Genomic DNA, 15,640 nt, shown 5'->3' with positions numbered 1-15,640 from the left:
ACAATTTTTTTCCAAGATGGATTCCAGCCTAGAGGCCAACAGGGAGGCTTGAGATCACCTATTATGGGGGGGCAGCCCTTCCTCTTTGACACCCAAGGAGCTTTTCCGTACATGTGCAGTGTCTCCCTTGTCCCCAGGATGGGAAACATGTAACCTCTTGATCTTTTCCTCAAACAGGATTGCTTTTAAGACCATTGATTCCTGAGACTTCCCTGGTGGTTCAATGGTTAAGATTCTACACTCCCAATGCAGGGGACCTGGGTTCAATCCCTGGTCCAGGAACTAGATCCAACATGCCACAACTAAGAGATCCCACGTGCTGCAACTAAGACCCGGAGTAACCAAGTAAATAAATAAATATCTAAGAAATTAAAAAAGACAACATTGGACAGCCACATCTAAGATAATGAAATAAGGTTACTCTTTAATTCCATACACAAAAATAAGCTCAAAATAGATTGAAGACCTACATGTGAGACCAGACATTACAAAACTCCTAGAGGAAAACAAGCAGAACACTTTCTGACATAAACCACAGCAACATCTTTTCTGACCCATCTCTCAGAACAATGGAAATAAAAACAAAAATAAACAAATGGGACCTACGTAAACTCAAAAGCTTTTGCACAGCCAAGGAAACAATAAACAAAATGAAAAGACAACCCACAGATTGGGAGAAAATATTTGCAAATGATGTGACCAATAAGGAATTAGTCTCCAAAATTTACAAACAGCTTATGACACTTAACAGCATCAAAACAAACAACCCACTCAAAAAATGGGCAGAGGACCTGAATACACATTTCTCCAAAGAGAATATACAGATGGCCAACAGGCACATGAAAAGATGTTCAACACTGCTAATTATTAGAGAAAGCAAATCAAAACTCCAATGAGATATCACCTTACACTGGTCAGAATGGCTAGCATAGAGGGTATGGCTCCCCTCCCTTCCTCCCAGTCCCACGGTTTTCATTTCAGGATCTCAGGGACAACCTTGGAGCCTCTTGTTCTGAATCACTAGGAAATTCACGCAGAGTCTGTAGGGGGTTCATAAATAAGCCCCCCCCCCAAAAAAAAAAAAAAACAGAATGGCTAGCATAAACCTTGCCTGGAAAATCCCATGAATGGAGGAGCCTGGTAGGCTGCAGTCCATGGGGTCGCTAGGAGTCGGACGCGACTGAGCGACTTCACTTTCACTTTTCACTTTCATGCATTGGAGAAGGAAATGGCAACCCACTCCAGTATTCTTGCCTGGAGAATCCCGGGGACAGAGGAGCCTAGGGGGCTGCCGTCTATGGGGTCGCACAGAGTCGGACACGACTGAAGCGACTTAGCAGCAGCAGCATAAACACACACACACACACAAATACTGGAGAGGATGTGGAGAGAAGGGAGCCCTCCTACACTGTTGGTGGGAATGTAATCTGACAGAGCCACTACAGAGAACAGTGCGGATGTTCCTTAAAAAACTAAAAATAGAGCTATCATATGACCCTGAAATCCCACTCCTAGGCCTATATCTGGACAAAAACATGATCTGAAAGGATACATGTACCCCTATGTTCATTGCAACACTGTTTAAAGTAGCCTGGACATAGGAGCAACCTAAATGTCGGTGGACAGAGGAATGGTAAAGATGTGGTACATATATACAATGGAATATTACTCAACCATTAAAAAGAATGAAATAATGTCATCTGCAGCAACAAAGATGGACTTAGAGAGTGTCATACCAGTGAAGTAAGACAGAGAAGGAGAAACATTGTATGACATCCCTTATATTCGGGATCTCAAAAGCAGTGGTACAAATGAACTCACAAAACAGAAAGAGACTCCCACACTTAGAAAAGGAACTTACGGTTACCTGGTGGAGGTGGGTGCATACGTGCTCAGTCGTGTCTGACTCTTTGTGACCCTATGGACTATAGCCTACCAGGCTCCTTTGTGCGTGGGATTCTCCAGGCAAGGATACTGGAATGGGTTGCCATGCCCTTCTCCAGTGGATCTTCCTGACCCAGGGATTGAACCCACATCTCTTAGGTCTCCTGCATTGGCAGATGCAGGAGAATGGATACATAACTGTATGGCTGAGTCTCTTCATTGTTCACCTGAAACTAACATGACATTGTTAACTGACTATACTCCAATACAACATAAAATTTTAAAGTTTGGGGGAAAAAAAGACAAGAGCATTGATTCCTGTGGTCACATTATTTTCCGGACAGACTGAGGTCTGTGCCAGTGGCAACCAAAAGTTTCCAGAGCCTCCCGCCATCCTCCTGAAAGCCTTCCTCTTGGCTGGGAGTTATCCTCCTCCCATGTATCTATCGACTCTTCAGAAAGCATGGGGGACAGCTGGGGACATAGTGGACAAGAGTCTGGCTCCCTGCCCTGGGGGGAGCTTGGAGCTCGTGGAATATGGGGAGGATAGATGACAAACAACTCGGTAAAATGATGGCAAGTTTTCTATTAGAAAAATAAATAGGGTGTGGTAGGGACTTTGGCTGAGGGAGGTCAGTGAGGGCTTCCTAAGGAGGTGATATTTGTGCATGTGCCTGAGGAGGAGGAGGAGCCAGCCATGTGTCTATCTGGAGGCATTCTAGGCAGGAAACATTGCTTGTGAAAGGCCCTGAGGTAGGGACAAATTTGGATCATAGAAAAAGCAAGATAATTCCAGAAAAAATCTAGTTCTGCTTCATTGACTATGCTATAGCTTTTGACTGTGTGGATCAAAAAAACTGTGGAAAATTCTTAAAGAGATGGGAATAGCAGACCACCTTACCTGCCTCCTGAGAAACTTGTATGCCGGTCATGAAGCAACAGTTAGAATTGGACATGGAACAACAGACTTGTTCCAAATTAGGAAAGGAATACATCAAGGCTGTATACTGTCATCCTGCTTATTTAACTTATTATGCAAAGTACATCATTCGTGATGCTGGGCTGGATGAACCACAGCTGGAATCAAGGGACAGCACCCTAGAGCACACAGCTGAGGGAGGGGGCAGCTAGGTCCTGGGCAGGGGATCAGAGAGAACCAGCTAGAACCCACCTCTGGACAGTGTCCAGTCCTGATCCTGAGTCCTCTCCCAGCGGCTGACCCCAGGGAATGGGGCCTTGCGGAAGGACTCTCCTCTTTTACCTTCATTAAGAGGCCCTTTAGTTCCTCTACACTTTCTGCCATAAGAGCGGTGTCATCTGCATATCTGAGGTTATCGATATTTCTCCTGGCAATCTTGATTCCACCTTGTGCTTCATCCAGTTTTAAGAAAAGACTGACTTAAAACTCAACTTTCAAAAAACTGAGATCATGGCATCTGGTCCCATCGTTTCATGGCAAATAGACAGGGGAAATCATGGAAACCGTGACAGATTTTATTTTCTTGGGCTCCAAAATCACTGGACAGTGACTGCAGCTATGAAATTAAAAGACACTTGTTTCTTGGAAGAAAAGCTATGACAAACCTAGACAGCATATTAAAAAGCAGAGACATTACTTTGCCAAAAAAGTTCTGTATAGTGAAAGCTATGGTTTTTCCAGTAGTCATGTATGGATGTGAGAGCTGGCCGTAAAGAAGGCTGAGCACTGAAGAATTGACACTTTCAAACTGCGGTGTTGGAGACGACTCTTCAGTGTCCCTTGGACTGAAAGAAGATCAAACCAGTCAATCCTAAAGGAAATCAATCCTAGATATTCACTGGAAGGACTGATGCCGAAGCTGAAGCTCCAATACTTTGGTCACCTGATGCAAAGAAGTGACTTATTGGAAAAGACCCTGATTCTGGGAAAGATTGAAGGCAGGAGGAGAAGGGGATGACAGAGGACAGGATGGTTGGATGGCATAACTGACTCGATGGACATGAGTTTGAGCAAGCTCCGGGAGATGGTGAAGGACAGGGAAGACTGGAGTGCTGCAGTCCATGGGGTCGCAAACAGTTGGACACAATGTAGTGACTGAACAACCAGGGACAAACTTCTCAAGGGTGGCTTGGCTGGGGCAGAGAGAGCAAGGGCAAAGAGGTGGGGAAAATGGGCCAGTAGGTGCTGGGCAACACCAAGCAGGTGCTTTGGGAAGGGAAGGTGTTGGGACTGACCTTCAGAGACCTTGGGGAATTCACAGCAGTGCCTTCATCTTTTCTGGGTGCCTTCTGGTGGGTGGGGGAACTCCGCAGGGGTGGGGCAGGCCCCATTTGGGTGGGGACTAAGCCTATCCCCTCCTCCTGGCCACCCCCTCACACACACACAGATGTTCCCCTTGGGGCATTTCAGTCCTGGAGAAGCTGGGCTTTCAGGTGTTGCAGCAGCTCTGGCCCTTTCTAGCCCAGGGGAGGAGGGGAAGATAGGGCTGCGGGGTGGGGGAGTGTGGAGGAAGGCTGTGGACAGGCCTCTTCCTGTTCTGGCACAAGGAAATGGAAGGAGCCTGGCTTAGGTGTGACATTTGGACCTCAGGAGGACAGCTGATGCCGGGAGCCTTGAGGGGACAGCTGAGGCAGGGGCGTGTCCAGGCACCCAGGGACAGCCCCCTGGAGCACACAGCTGAGGGAGGTCAGCTAGGGCCTGGGCAGGGGGTCAGAGGGAACCAGCTGGAAACCACCTCTGGAGAGTGTCCAATCCTGAGCCTGAGTCCTCTCCTGGCAGCTGACCCCAGGGAATGGGGCCTTGGGGAAGGACTGGCCAGGGAGGCCTATCTCTGCAAATGAAGCTGAAAGTTAGATTCTCTGGGGGAGGACGGGGAGCCGGGGCTGCCTGTAGCAGGTGGGGCGGATGTTGAGCTGCGATAGGCTGGCCTGGCCAAGGCCGAGGCTGTCCCACTAACTCACTGTCCCGCTTTGACTAGGCACTGTCAGCCTCCAGTTTTTCTGTCTTCCTCCCAATCACTCCTCAGAAAGGCCTGCCCTGACCGCCCGGGTCACCTTTAGCCACACTGCCACTTTGTTTCCAAGCCTCATTCTTGTCCATCTGCTTTGCCTTCAGCTGTGTCACCAGCCGCTGTCTCCCTGCCCGCAGGGTGAGCTGAATGGGAGAGAGTCGGAAACCCTAATATTTTAATGCTCAATGAAAACGCCTAATGTGTGTGTGTGCTCAGTTGTGTCGGACTCTTTGCCACTGCATGGACTGTAGCGCCAGGCTCCTCCGTCCATGGGATTCTCTAGGCCAGAATACTGCAGCGGGTTGCTATTTCCTCCTCTAGGGGAATCTTCCCGACTCAGGGATCAAACCTACATTGCAGGCGGATTCTTTACCACTGAGCCACCAGGGAACTGGTGATGGGGGTGGGGGTGGTTGGTTGAGGGGCGTGGGGAGGGGGAGCCTAAAGTGATGCAAAAGGACCCATGATGAACAACACATAAAGATTTGAAATAAAGGCTGAATCATCCCAGCCAGGGGCCTGCTGTTACTGCTGCTGCTAAGTCACTTCGGTCGTGGCCGACTCTGTAGGATCCCATAGAGGGCGGCCCACCAGGCTCCCCCGTCCCTGGGATTCTCCAGGCAAGATACTGGAGTGGGGTGCCACTGCCTTCTCCAATGCATGAAGGTGAAAAGTGAAAGTGAAGTCGCTCAGTCCCAAAACTTTGTTTTTTTAGTAGTGCATTAAAATAGTTCTTATGTTGACCACTGAGGTTTTTGTTCTGTGCTAAATCGCTTCAGTCGTGTCCGACTCTGTGCGACCCTATGGACTGCAGCACGCCAGACTCCTCCGTCCATGGGTCCTCCAGGTAAGAATACTGGAGTGGGTTGCCATGCCTTCCTCCAGGGGATCTTTCAGACCCCAGGGATGGAACTCTAGTCTCTTACATCTCCTGCACTGGCAGGCAGGTTCTTCACCACTAGCGCCACCTGGGAAGCCCCACTGAGTTTTTTGGCCCCCTGTAAATTTTGATACCAGAAGAGTTCCTCACTAGAGTCCTAGACCTGGAATAAGAGAAGGATTAAGTGAACGGTCATGAGTCTCCACTCACAGAAACCTTGATTGGAACCGGAAGCTCGGCTCCTGCCCACCCAATCGCCCCGCCCACCATGAAAGTTAACCCCGCCCCCGGACGCGCGCCGCGCCTGCTCCCGGTTCTGGCCCCCGGCCCCTCCGGCTCCCCACGCACACCTGCACGTCATTTCCGGGGCGGCCGCGGGAGTGAGGCTCACTTCCGCCCGCGGGGGAGCGGCGGCGGTGGCGGCGCAGGGGACCGGTCCGGGGCGCCGAGGGATTGACGGGCGGGCGGCCGGGAGCCATGGAGCGCGGCCCCGGGGCCGGGTGGCGCGGGCCGCGGCGGTGAGTGTGAAGCAGGGGCTGGCGTTGCGGCTCTGAGTGCCTCCCGCGGTCTCTGCCTCCCGCGGCCGTTTGGAGAGCCGGGCCGGGCCGCGAGGCTGGGGCAGTCCGGCCGGACGTCCCTGAGACCCCGCACTCCCGGGGCGGCTGCGGTCCCGGGTGGAGGACCACTGATCAGGCGCGGGACAGCGTCTCCGACTCTGGCAGAGCAACGTCCACAGTCCATTCAGTCCTCCGACGTGGGATATGCGCTCACCCTCCCGGGGACGCGGCCCCGCCTTCGAGGAGTGCGCTGTCCGAGCCGCGGACTCTGACCCCCGGCCCCGAACAAATGCCCCAGCCTGACACCCTCGCCCGCCACAGCAGCCGGAGCCGAGCCTTGCTTCCTAAACATCTCCAAGACACCTTTGCCCTTTCGCGGGCGTCCTGCGTCCGGCTTGGACACCTGGGCAGGCTTCCCAGCCTCTGCTCCAGTCCCATCTGCAGGCTGCTACCAGGGCACCATGCACAGCGCCAAACCCATGGGCTTAGACCCCAGACCCCCACTCCTTAGGCTCCCCGTTTCCCCCAGGATGAATTTCCCCCAAATTCTGCAGCAGGATTCACGGGCGGGGCCTGACCCAGCTCTCTCCAGGACCCCTCTGCTCACTATTCCTCCCAGTCTGTCTAGTCCAGGACCCCTAGTTCCTGGAACCCGCTCTCACCTCTGGGGTTTAACTATCCTCTCCCCGCTGTCCTGGTCGCTGTCACCAGGCACTCTGCAGGCGCCTTTCAGACTGACTGGGAGAGGTGCGGTCACAGTTGTCCGTATTTAGGTCGTCTTGGAGAATTGTAACTGCCTGGCTCCTTGTTGATCCTCATGATACCAGGAGCCCACACTGGGCCTGGCAGCGGGGTGCCGGATATGTGCTTGTGGACAGAATCACTGGGCTCTGAGTGCTGGGAGTGCCTGCCCAGTGAATGAGGCATCTAGGTGTGCTCTGCAGTTTGAGGGCCGGCACTCTCATTGATATCTGGCACCCTCATTGATATCCGTGTAAGACTGCGGGAGGTCCCAGGTCTGGGAGGCCTGAGAAGAGACTGTCCCCGCTCTCTTGTCAGGCATGGCAGACTGTAGAGCCCCCCCTTTCCCCCCGGTCCTTTGTCTGTTCATTCAGCCAGTGTTGATTGAGTGAGAACCGGTGGTGATACTGCCCTCATGGAGTTTCTCTTTGGTTGGAGGCGTGGGGTGAAGGCTGAATTTATACATACAAGCTGTGGAGTCAGATCTGGAGCCTAGAGAGCCTGTGGGGAAGGGACTAACCTGTTTGGAAGGGCACTGGGAGATGTGAAAGGTGGATGGGACAGGGAGCCCAGGCCGTGCAATTAGGGGAACTGCTGGGGCTGCAACTCTGAGGCAGGAGAGGACAGTGTGGTTCATCTGGGGAAAGTGGGTTAGTGATGAGCAAGGGAGGCTGGAGAGGTTGGCCACAGCAGACGGTGGTGAGGGATTTGATCTCCATCATAAAAATAGTGGGACCCCTGGAACAGCCCAGTGGCTGGTAGATTTGTGTTGTGAAGAGATCTTTTGGCTGCAGAGGGCAGAATGGCATGGAACAGGGTGGCGGTGGTCAACGGTTGGGGGGAACCAGCAAGGAAGAAGACTGTGTGCCCCAGGTGGTGGTGGGAGGGAGAGAGGCAGTCAGCAAGCCCTGTGATGGGCCGGTCTTGAGGGTACAGGGAGGTGTCAAGGATGGCATCCTGGTTTCTGGCTTGGTCAGCGGGCCCTTGTCCATCTTGGGGTGCCTGTTCATCCTCGGGTCTCCAGGGGCCTCCTACCTGCCCACTGGCTCTCAGCCAGGCCTCCCTCTCAAAACCAGCCTCGCCTTGCTGCCCAAACTCCAGACCTGCCACGCCATCAAAGCACCGATGGAATGTCAACCTGTTGGGGCCTGGACATCTCTGAGAATATGTTGGAGCAGCCTCAGTTTGATTGACACTCTGGGGAGTGTGTCCTGGGCATGGTGGGGTGTTGAGCAGCATCCCTGGGTTCCACCCACTCAATGCCAATAGTAACCCCCGCAAGTCATGACAACCATAGCTGTCTTTCCAGTGGTTGGCCCATGTCCCCAGAGCATAAATTTGCCTTGGTCTGAGAACCAATGTGATAGACTCTCCCTTCTGAACATGCTTGCATGTAACACAAGTCTCCCACCTGGGAGTCTGGGGGCTCCTGGAGGCCGTCTGTGTCCCTGCCTCCCTCTCCCACACCCCTCCATGTGCCCCTGATCCAAGTGACTGTGAGATGTAGCTTTCTGCGGCCCCCGGTCTCAGATCACAGGTCTGAAGCAGGCAGGTGTGTTTCTGGGCCTTGGACTGCACCAACCTGCTCTGCACCCGTGTGGCCCTGGCCCAGTGGTTTTCAAATGCTGTGGCCGGGAAACAGAACAGGCTCAGGTGCTCTGCTGCCAACAGTGAGCTGTGAACGTGTGTCCCTCCCTCGCTCTAGGCTGTAAGGACAACGTAGTAAGTGAGTAGGTTTTTCTCAGACCTCTGTATTTTCTTCCAGCCTCTCTGTTGGCAGCTCCATGCATATTGAGTGTAGCTGCTTTAGCAGCTCAGCTGTAGTCTGCTTGAGATAGCGTTCAGGACATTCTGTGCCTGTCCTGAGCCCTGCCTGTCCCACCTCTTTTCCCCTCATCTCATTTACTCTCTTTGTGACCTGTGTGGTGTCTGTACTGATGGAAGTGTAAACTGAGGCCTGGGGAGTCTACGTGACTTCCCCGAGGCCACAGACCCCTAAGTTGGCGGAGCAGGGGAAGGTGCCCCAGGCTCCTGTGGACCCCAACCCCCACTGCGGCCTGGCCCCAAGCACAGGAGAGAGCCATTGTCCCGGCTCCTTGGGCCTTCCCAGCCTGGAGATGTATCCTGCTTTTGTTCCCAGAGCCTTTGTTTGTTGTATTTCCTCTGCCTGGGCTCCTGTCTCCGGACATCGCAGGCCCTGGGAGCATGCTCTCGGGTCCCTGTGGTCAGCAGTCTGTCCTCCCTTGGCTGAGCTGTGTCACCTGGGGGTGGCAGATGGGAGGGGGTGGAGGAGAGTCTGGGCCAGCTGTGTGGACAGAGGTCTGGGGGTACCAGTCTCCCTGGACCTGGGGCAGGGGCAGTATTGGGGAGAGTTGGGTAGCCAGGGTGCTGATCACCCAGCACGGCCTGCAGGCAGAGGCTGGACTGATGAATGGGGTTAAATGGCAAGAGTCACCTGCAGGCTGAGGAAGTGTGGTAGCAGGCAGGGGGCTGGTTGGGTCCCACCAGGGTCGCTTGGAAGGCTGGTTCCCCAGGGAGGGCAGGCCAGGCCGTGGGGCAGTGGGTGGAGCTGTGGAGATTGGGCGGAGGGGAAGGCCCAGGGCTTGGGACCCGTGGGAGCCCCAGGGGAACCCCACATCATGCTGTCCCCCTACAGGCTTTCCCTCTGTGCCACACGGACACGCGAGGCTGCGAGGCTCCTGAGGGCTCAGCTTGGACCGCGATGGGGCTGTGCCACAGCCTCCTAACGGGGCTCTTATCTGGGGAGGTGGCCGGGGGTCGCCCTGTCCCCTGCCCGCGTCTCCGAGCACCCCCAGCCCTCCCCTACCGGGTGAGGCCCGCCCCGGCACCCGGCACCCGCCATGAACGGCCTGTCAGTGACCGAGCTTTGCTGCCTCTTCTGTTGCCCGCCCTGCCCCGGTCGCATTGCCGCTAAGCTCGCCTTCCTGCCTCCGGAGCCCACCTACTCGCTGGTGCCTGAGCCTGAGCCCGGGCCTGGTGGGGCCGGGGCTGCCCCCTCAGGGAACCTGCGGGCCTTAGCTGGCACCCCTGGGCGCTGGAAACTCCATCTGATGGAGCGCGCTGACTTCCAGTACAGCCAGCGTGAGCTGGACACCATCGAGGTCTTCCTGACCAAGAGCAGCCGGGGCAACCGCATCTCCTGCATGTACGTGCGCTGTGTGCCTGGTGCCAGGTGAGCCGCGCAGACATGACCCCTGTGGTGGAGGGGCCAACTGGGCTGGGGGCCCCAGATATGCTCTGTTCTCAGCCTCTCATTGCGGCCCATGGAGACCACCAGAGGGCCAGAGCCAGCAAAAGCCCATTTGGGTGGGCGGGTGTCCCAGAGATGATTCTTGCCAAGGAGCAGCAGGTGAGATCTGCCCACGGCCACCGAGAAACTGTTTGGGGTCCTTCCACATGCAGCCTCTTGGGGGCCCTCTCTGGGAGCCTCCTGCCTCTGGGTATCAGTGTTCATATGCCCTGGGTCAGTTTCCTGGGCCCTGAGTGCCCAGTGAGGCCTCGGCACCCACTTTCAGGTGGTGGCCCTGAGACTAGCTGGCAACTGGGGCCAGGTCTGACTCCCCGAGCCCCAGCGTGGCACAGAGGTGGGGCCTTCCAGCTGCTTCTGCCTGCAGAGGAGGCCAGGTCCAAAGGGCAGGCTTTTACCTCGGCTGGGCTGGGCTAGGGCCCAGTGGTGCTGGAGGAAGAAGATTCTGGGAGCCTGTCAACCAGGATCCAGACTGGTCAGACTGCCTGGCAGGGCCGTGTGGGACCCTGGGCAGAGATAAGGGCTCTGGTCCTTTCCCATGGAGAGGGAAGAGCCGTCCCGCAGTGAACAGGGGTTGGCCTTCCTCCCTGTGGTCGGAGCCCCCGCAGTCTCATCCTCCAGGAAGGTTCAGAGCAGCAGGGAGATGAACCACCATCCTTAGGCTCTCAGAGTCTCTCCATCAGGAATGATTCCAGGGGGAGGCAGCTGCCACCCAGGGCCATCGATGTGAAGGTCACTGTGGCTTCTCGGGCTCACACTGGGTGGTCCCCTGGCTGATGGGGAGCCTGAGGCTTCACTGTCTATCCTGGCCTAAGTCCCAGTGAGTAGAACCAATTCTCTGCTCCTTTTATAAGGGCACCAGCCCCCTCCTTCCATCACCCTCTTACTTGTGCTTCCCCGCCTCACCAGGTACACAGTTCTCTTCTCGCACGGCAACGCAGTGGACCTGGGCCAGATGAGCAGCTTCTACATCGGCCTAGGCACACGCATCAACTGCAACATCTTCTCCTACGACTACTCTGGTTATGGCGTGAGCTCCGGCAAACCCTCCGAGAAGAACCTCTACGCTGACATTGACGCTGCCTGGCAGGCCCTGCGCACCAGGTGAGCCCTGGCTGCAACGGGGGGGCAAGGGTGCGCGTCTCCTCACAGGTGACTGGACCCTGTGGGAAGAAGCCCAGGTAGGGGGCTGCAGGGTGAAGCCTGACCCGAGTTCTGTCTGCTTGGTGTGCAGGGAGGCTGGATGGGGCCCTCCACCCTCCTTGGAGTGATCTCCTCCTGGGATCCCCAGTCTGAGAGGGGTAGGGACAGGGCCTGGGTTTCTCTCCATGGGAACGGAGGCTCTGCCTGGAGGGAGGAGTTAGGCAGAGGACTCAGACCTCTCCTGGGCCTGGTACGTGGTGTGTGAGGGTGGTGTGAAAAGACTCGGAGATCCCCACACCTAAGGGAGCACTTGAGGGGTGGGGAGGGGCCAGACCCCTTGTTGTGGAGCTTGGCTTCATTCTGGGGAGGGTCTCTGGGCCTAGAGGTGTTGTTAGACAGATTAGTTCCCAACACAGCCCCTGTGGGAGGTCAGCTAGCAGAGGCTGGGGCCTCCCCAGGCACAGTACCCGCCACAGTTGCTGGCTTGATTCAGACAGAGTCCCTGTGGTCTTGTCTACGCCTCTGCCCCTGGAGCTCACCACCCTTGTCGTCCAGGTCCTGGCAACCCCCTTCCACTCCATGGTTGCTCACTGAAGCCTGGTGGCTCAGTCTCAGAGTCAGCACACACAGCCTGTGGCCTGGTGCCCCATGCTGCCCTGGAGGGAGCACCTGACCCCCAGCCTCCTGGAGGTGGTGCCCTCTGCCTGCCCAGGGCGGCCTGACCTCGGCCCTGCCTAGCCAACTGGTGCGACCAGCTCCTTCAGAGCCCATAGCCAGCCTGCCCTGGGGAGGCAGGGCCCTGGTTGCTGTAGTGATGCTCCAGGAGTCCTTGATGCAGGCCCTGGGAACAGGGTCCCCTGGCACCTCTGTGGTACTGGGGACTCATGCTGGGTGGCCTGGTGCAGGTGTTCCACACTCAGCTGCCTCAGCCTGTCCCCGCTGGCTGGGGGTTGCTAGCAGAATCATGCCCTGCCGAAGGGTGAGGGTTCTGAGCTCTGTCATCCGTCCATCTGTCCTGCTGCCAGCATTGACCTCCAGCAACCTTGTTCCTCAGCCCCAACAATTGAGAATCATTAGGAGGGCGGGAGGCATGGGCCCAAGCAGTGGTGCAGGGTGGGGAAGGGCTGGAAAAGCTGTGGAATCCAGCACCTGCTGTGTTTGTCCAGGTGGAGACAGCCAGGTGCAGCTGGGAGTCCTGCCTGGAGTTGGGTGACAGGACCGTGCTGGTGCTCAGCACAGCGGTGCTCCTGGCAAACCAGGGAGCAGACTGGGGTGGAGTGGCCAAGGGGGGTTGGCACAAGGTTGGGTGGCATCCGCAAGGCCTGAGGTTGGGGCCAGAGGGCAAGGACAGGTGCTCATGACCCCTGGGTGCCCAGGGGCCCGAGTGCCCTGGCCACTTGGAAGAGGGGCACCCCCTTTGAGATCACAGCTGAGGGTGTGTGGAGGTAAGGCCATGGAGACCTCCTATACCCAGAGGGTGGTGAGTCCTTGAGTGGTCAGGAGAGCTGCGCTGAGGTGGTGCTCTGGGAGTTGTGTGTGGAGTAGGGGGGAAAGGGGCATAGGACCTGACCACTATGTAGGAAAGGTGCCCAAGGAAGGAGGTAGTGACCACTCACTGCCCTCAGGGGCCACTTCCTGCTCACCGACATTTTACTAAGCACCTGAGGGGCTGCATACTGGCTGAGATAATTGGGCAGGAACTGTCTTCATTCCCCAAGGCCAAGGGAGTGGGTGAGGGTGACGGGAAGACACGCCCCCTTGCAGTGGGACCAGGAAGGGCTGTCAAATTTCGAACTGCAGCGGCAGGAAGGCTCCAAGCAGGTTCTGCATGTGGCCCTGGTCTAGTGTGTGTATGGGTCGGGAGGGCCGGGTGACCAGAAGAAGCCCCAGGGACCTGCCTCCAGGAACCACAGCGCTGGTAGGGCCTACACAGGTGTACTGCCCAGGTGTGACCAAGTACATACTATCGAAACTGAGGGTTTGGGCTGCGGGCAATCAGTTCTCCTCACACCTGGGGATCCTGCCTCCCCTGCTGAGCCAACGCCCTCGGTGCTGGCAGGTTGGGGAGGGTCCCAGGACCCTATCATATTTCCTGGAGCCAGCGCAGAGAATGGTGGACAGGCAGTGGGAGGGGTGTGTGAGTTGCTTCGCTGCTGATCCTGCCCCTACCGCCGCCAGGTACGGCATCAGCCCGGACAGCATTGTCCTGTACGGACAGAGCATCGGCACGGTGCCCACCGTGGACCTGGCCTCGCGCTACGAGTGCGCCGCGGTGGTGCTGCATTCGCCGCTCACCTCGGGCATGCGCGTCGCCTTCCCGGACACCAAGAAGACCTACTGCTTTGACGCGTTCCCCAAGTGAGCGCGGGGCGGGGTGGAGCGGGTCGGGGGCGGGGACTAGGGCGGGGCGGGACCTTGGAGGGGCGGGGCGAGGAGGCCTAACGTGCCCCGCCCCGCAGCATCGAGAAGGTGTCGAAGATCACGTCGCCGGTGCTCATCATCCACGGCACGGAGGACGAGGTGATCGACTTCTCTCATGGGCTGGCGCTCTACGAGCGCTGCCCCAAGGCCGTGGAGCCTCTGTGGGTGGAGGGCGCCGGGCACAACGACATCGAGCTCTACAGCCAGTATCTGGAGCGCCTGCGCCGCTTCATCTCCCAGGAGCTCCCCAGCCAGCGCGCCTAGCCTAGTGGCCGGCCCGAGCCGCGCCAGGACCTCAGCAATAAGGCGGCGCCCGGACCCTGCCCCGGCCCCGGGGGCTGCATGTGAACCCCCGGGCGCCCCACGCCCTAGAGGCAGCCGGCCGGCAGGGGTCGGGACCTGCCCCGGCCCCTGGGCCGTGGACAATGTACAGGTGACGGAGCTATGTGCACCTTTCCTTTTGGAAGCAAAACGAAGGAAAAACGTGAAAACAGAAATTAAAGATTTAAAATTTTAAGGTTCCTTTCCCTTTCTTGGCTTGTGCGTGCTCTCCATGGGGCTCAGCGAGCCCAAGACGGGGGCGGGACCAGGCTTTGTCCCCAACCCTCCAGGGGAGTTCACAACTGCAGATGCCAGGTCAGAGTTCCGGTCCTTGAGGCTGTCGGTTGCCTAGGTGGTGATGGAGGGGCGACAGCATTCGAATCCAGGACCCTGCGTGCTCCGAGGGCACGCCTGGGGAGGGTGGTTGGCTCCCTGTCCACAAGACAACCCTGAGGGTGGAAGTGGCCCCCGCGGGTTTAGGCTGGGACTACTCTGGACCCTCAGCGAGACAGACACCCTTCCGTACCCGTGTGGTAGACCTCGCAGGGTTAGGGTTAGCTCCCCCTGCGCGGAAGACCAAGAAGAGTCTTGCACGCTTGCGTCCAGTGGAGGGCAGTGGTAGGTCCGAGGCTCCGTGCGGCCTCCCCGGGAATGGGGTCACGAGGAGCACTCCTGCAGCACACCTCCGGACCTTGGTCTGAGCTCAATACTCCGCGGGGGATGCCCTTAAAGACAGGGACGGCCTAGGTCTTCCGGGATCCTGGCAGAACGCCCGGCTCATCTCCGCCCCCCGGAGTGCCCCCTGCGACCTCTAAGGGCGGCGCCCTAGAGCGCCGAAGGCTTCAGAGACGGGCGACCTGTTGTCCACGCCGAAGTCGGGCGGCAGCTCCGAGTGCCCGACACCAGACAGTGGCGAGGCCGAGAGCCACCGCTGCTTCCGCCTCGTCCCCTCGGGGTCCTAGGCCCCTTTAAAGAAGGGGGCGGTGTCTCGGCCTGGGGGCGGGGGTGACGCCGAAGGGGGCGGCCGAGCGGAAGCGGAAGTGGGGTGGCGTGCGCTTGGCTGCAGTGGCAGGCGTGGAGGCCACGGCCTGGCCGGTAAGTGGCGGCGCCCTGGCGGCCGGCCCTGCCCTTGCCGCCGTCCCGGCCGTGGGGGCGCGCCCAGCGGGCTGGCCGACGCCGGCGGATGTGTGTCAGCGCTTTCTGTGGCTCTCAACTGGGCGTCGGGCCTGGGTGCTGGGAAAGCCAAGAGTGGCCCCGGGCACGCGAGATCGGCCCGGCGGGAGCCCTGGTCTTGAGGTCCCCGACCGAGGACGCTGCCGAGGCTTGTCCCTCCCGAGTCCCCGGGCCCTCCCGCTGGAAATCTAGGTTCCCATTTAATAATCCAGGATGTCTGGGAGCAAAACTTAGCGTGGGTGTGCACTCCCGGGAGCAGAGA

General features: G+C 57.5%; 1 protein-coding gene across 1 annotated transcript; it reads left to right on the top strand.

Moving 5' to 3' along the window:
• Window positions 1-6,141: 6,141 nt before the first annotated feature.
• ABHD17A (abhydrolase domain containing 17A, depalmitoylase) lies at window positions 6,142-14,401 on the top strand. The gene is made up of 5 exons (XM_061423460.1): window positions 6,142-6,272; window positions 9,709-10,245; window positions 11,230-11,424; window positions 13,642-13,821; window positions 13,923-14,401. Exons 2-5 carry the CDS (start codon window positions 9,914-9,916, stop codon window positions 14,146-14,148), a joined length of 933 nt encoding a protein of 310 aa, XP_061279444.1. The 5' UTR covers window positions 6,142-6,272; window positions 9,709-9,913; the 3' UTR covers window positions 14,149-14,401.
• Window positions 14,402-15,640: the final 1,239 nt, after the last annotated feature.

The sequence above is a fragment of the Bos javanicus genome, chromosome 7 (genome assembly GCF_032452875.1).
Source record: "Bos javanicus breed banteng chromosome 7, ARS-OSU_banteng_1.0, whole genome shotgun sequence".
Classification (NCBI taxonomy): domain Eukaryota; kingdom Metazoa; phylum Chordata; class Mammalia; order Artiodactyla; family Bovidae; genus Bos; species Bos javanicus.
The sequence above is the reverse complement of the archived record's forward strand: the minus strand, read 5'-3'. Positions and strand labels throughout refer to the sequence as shown.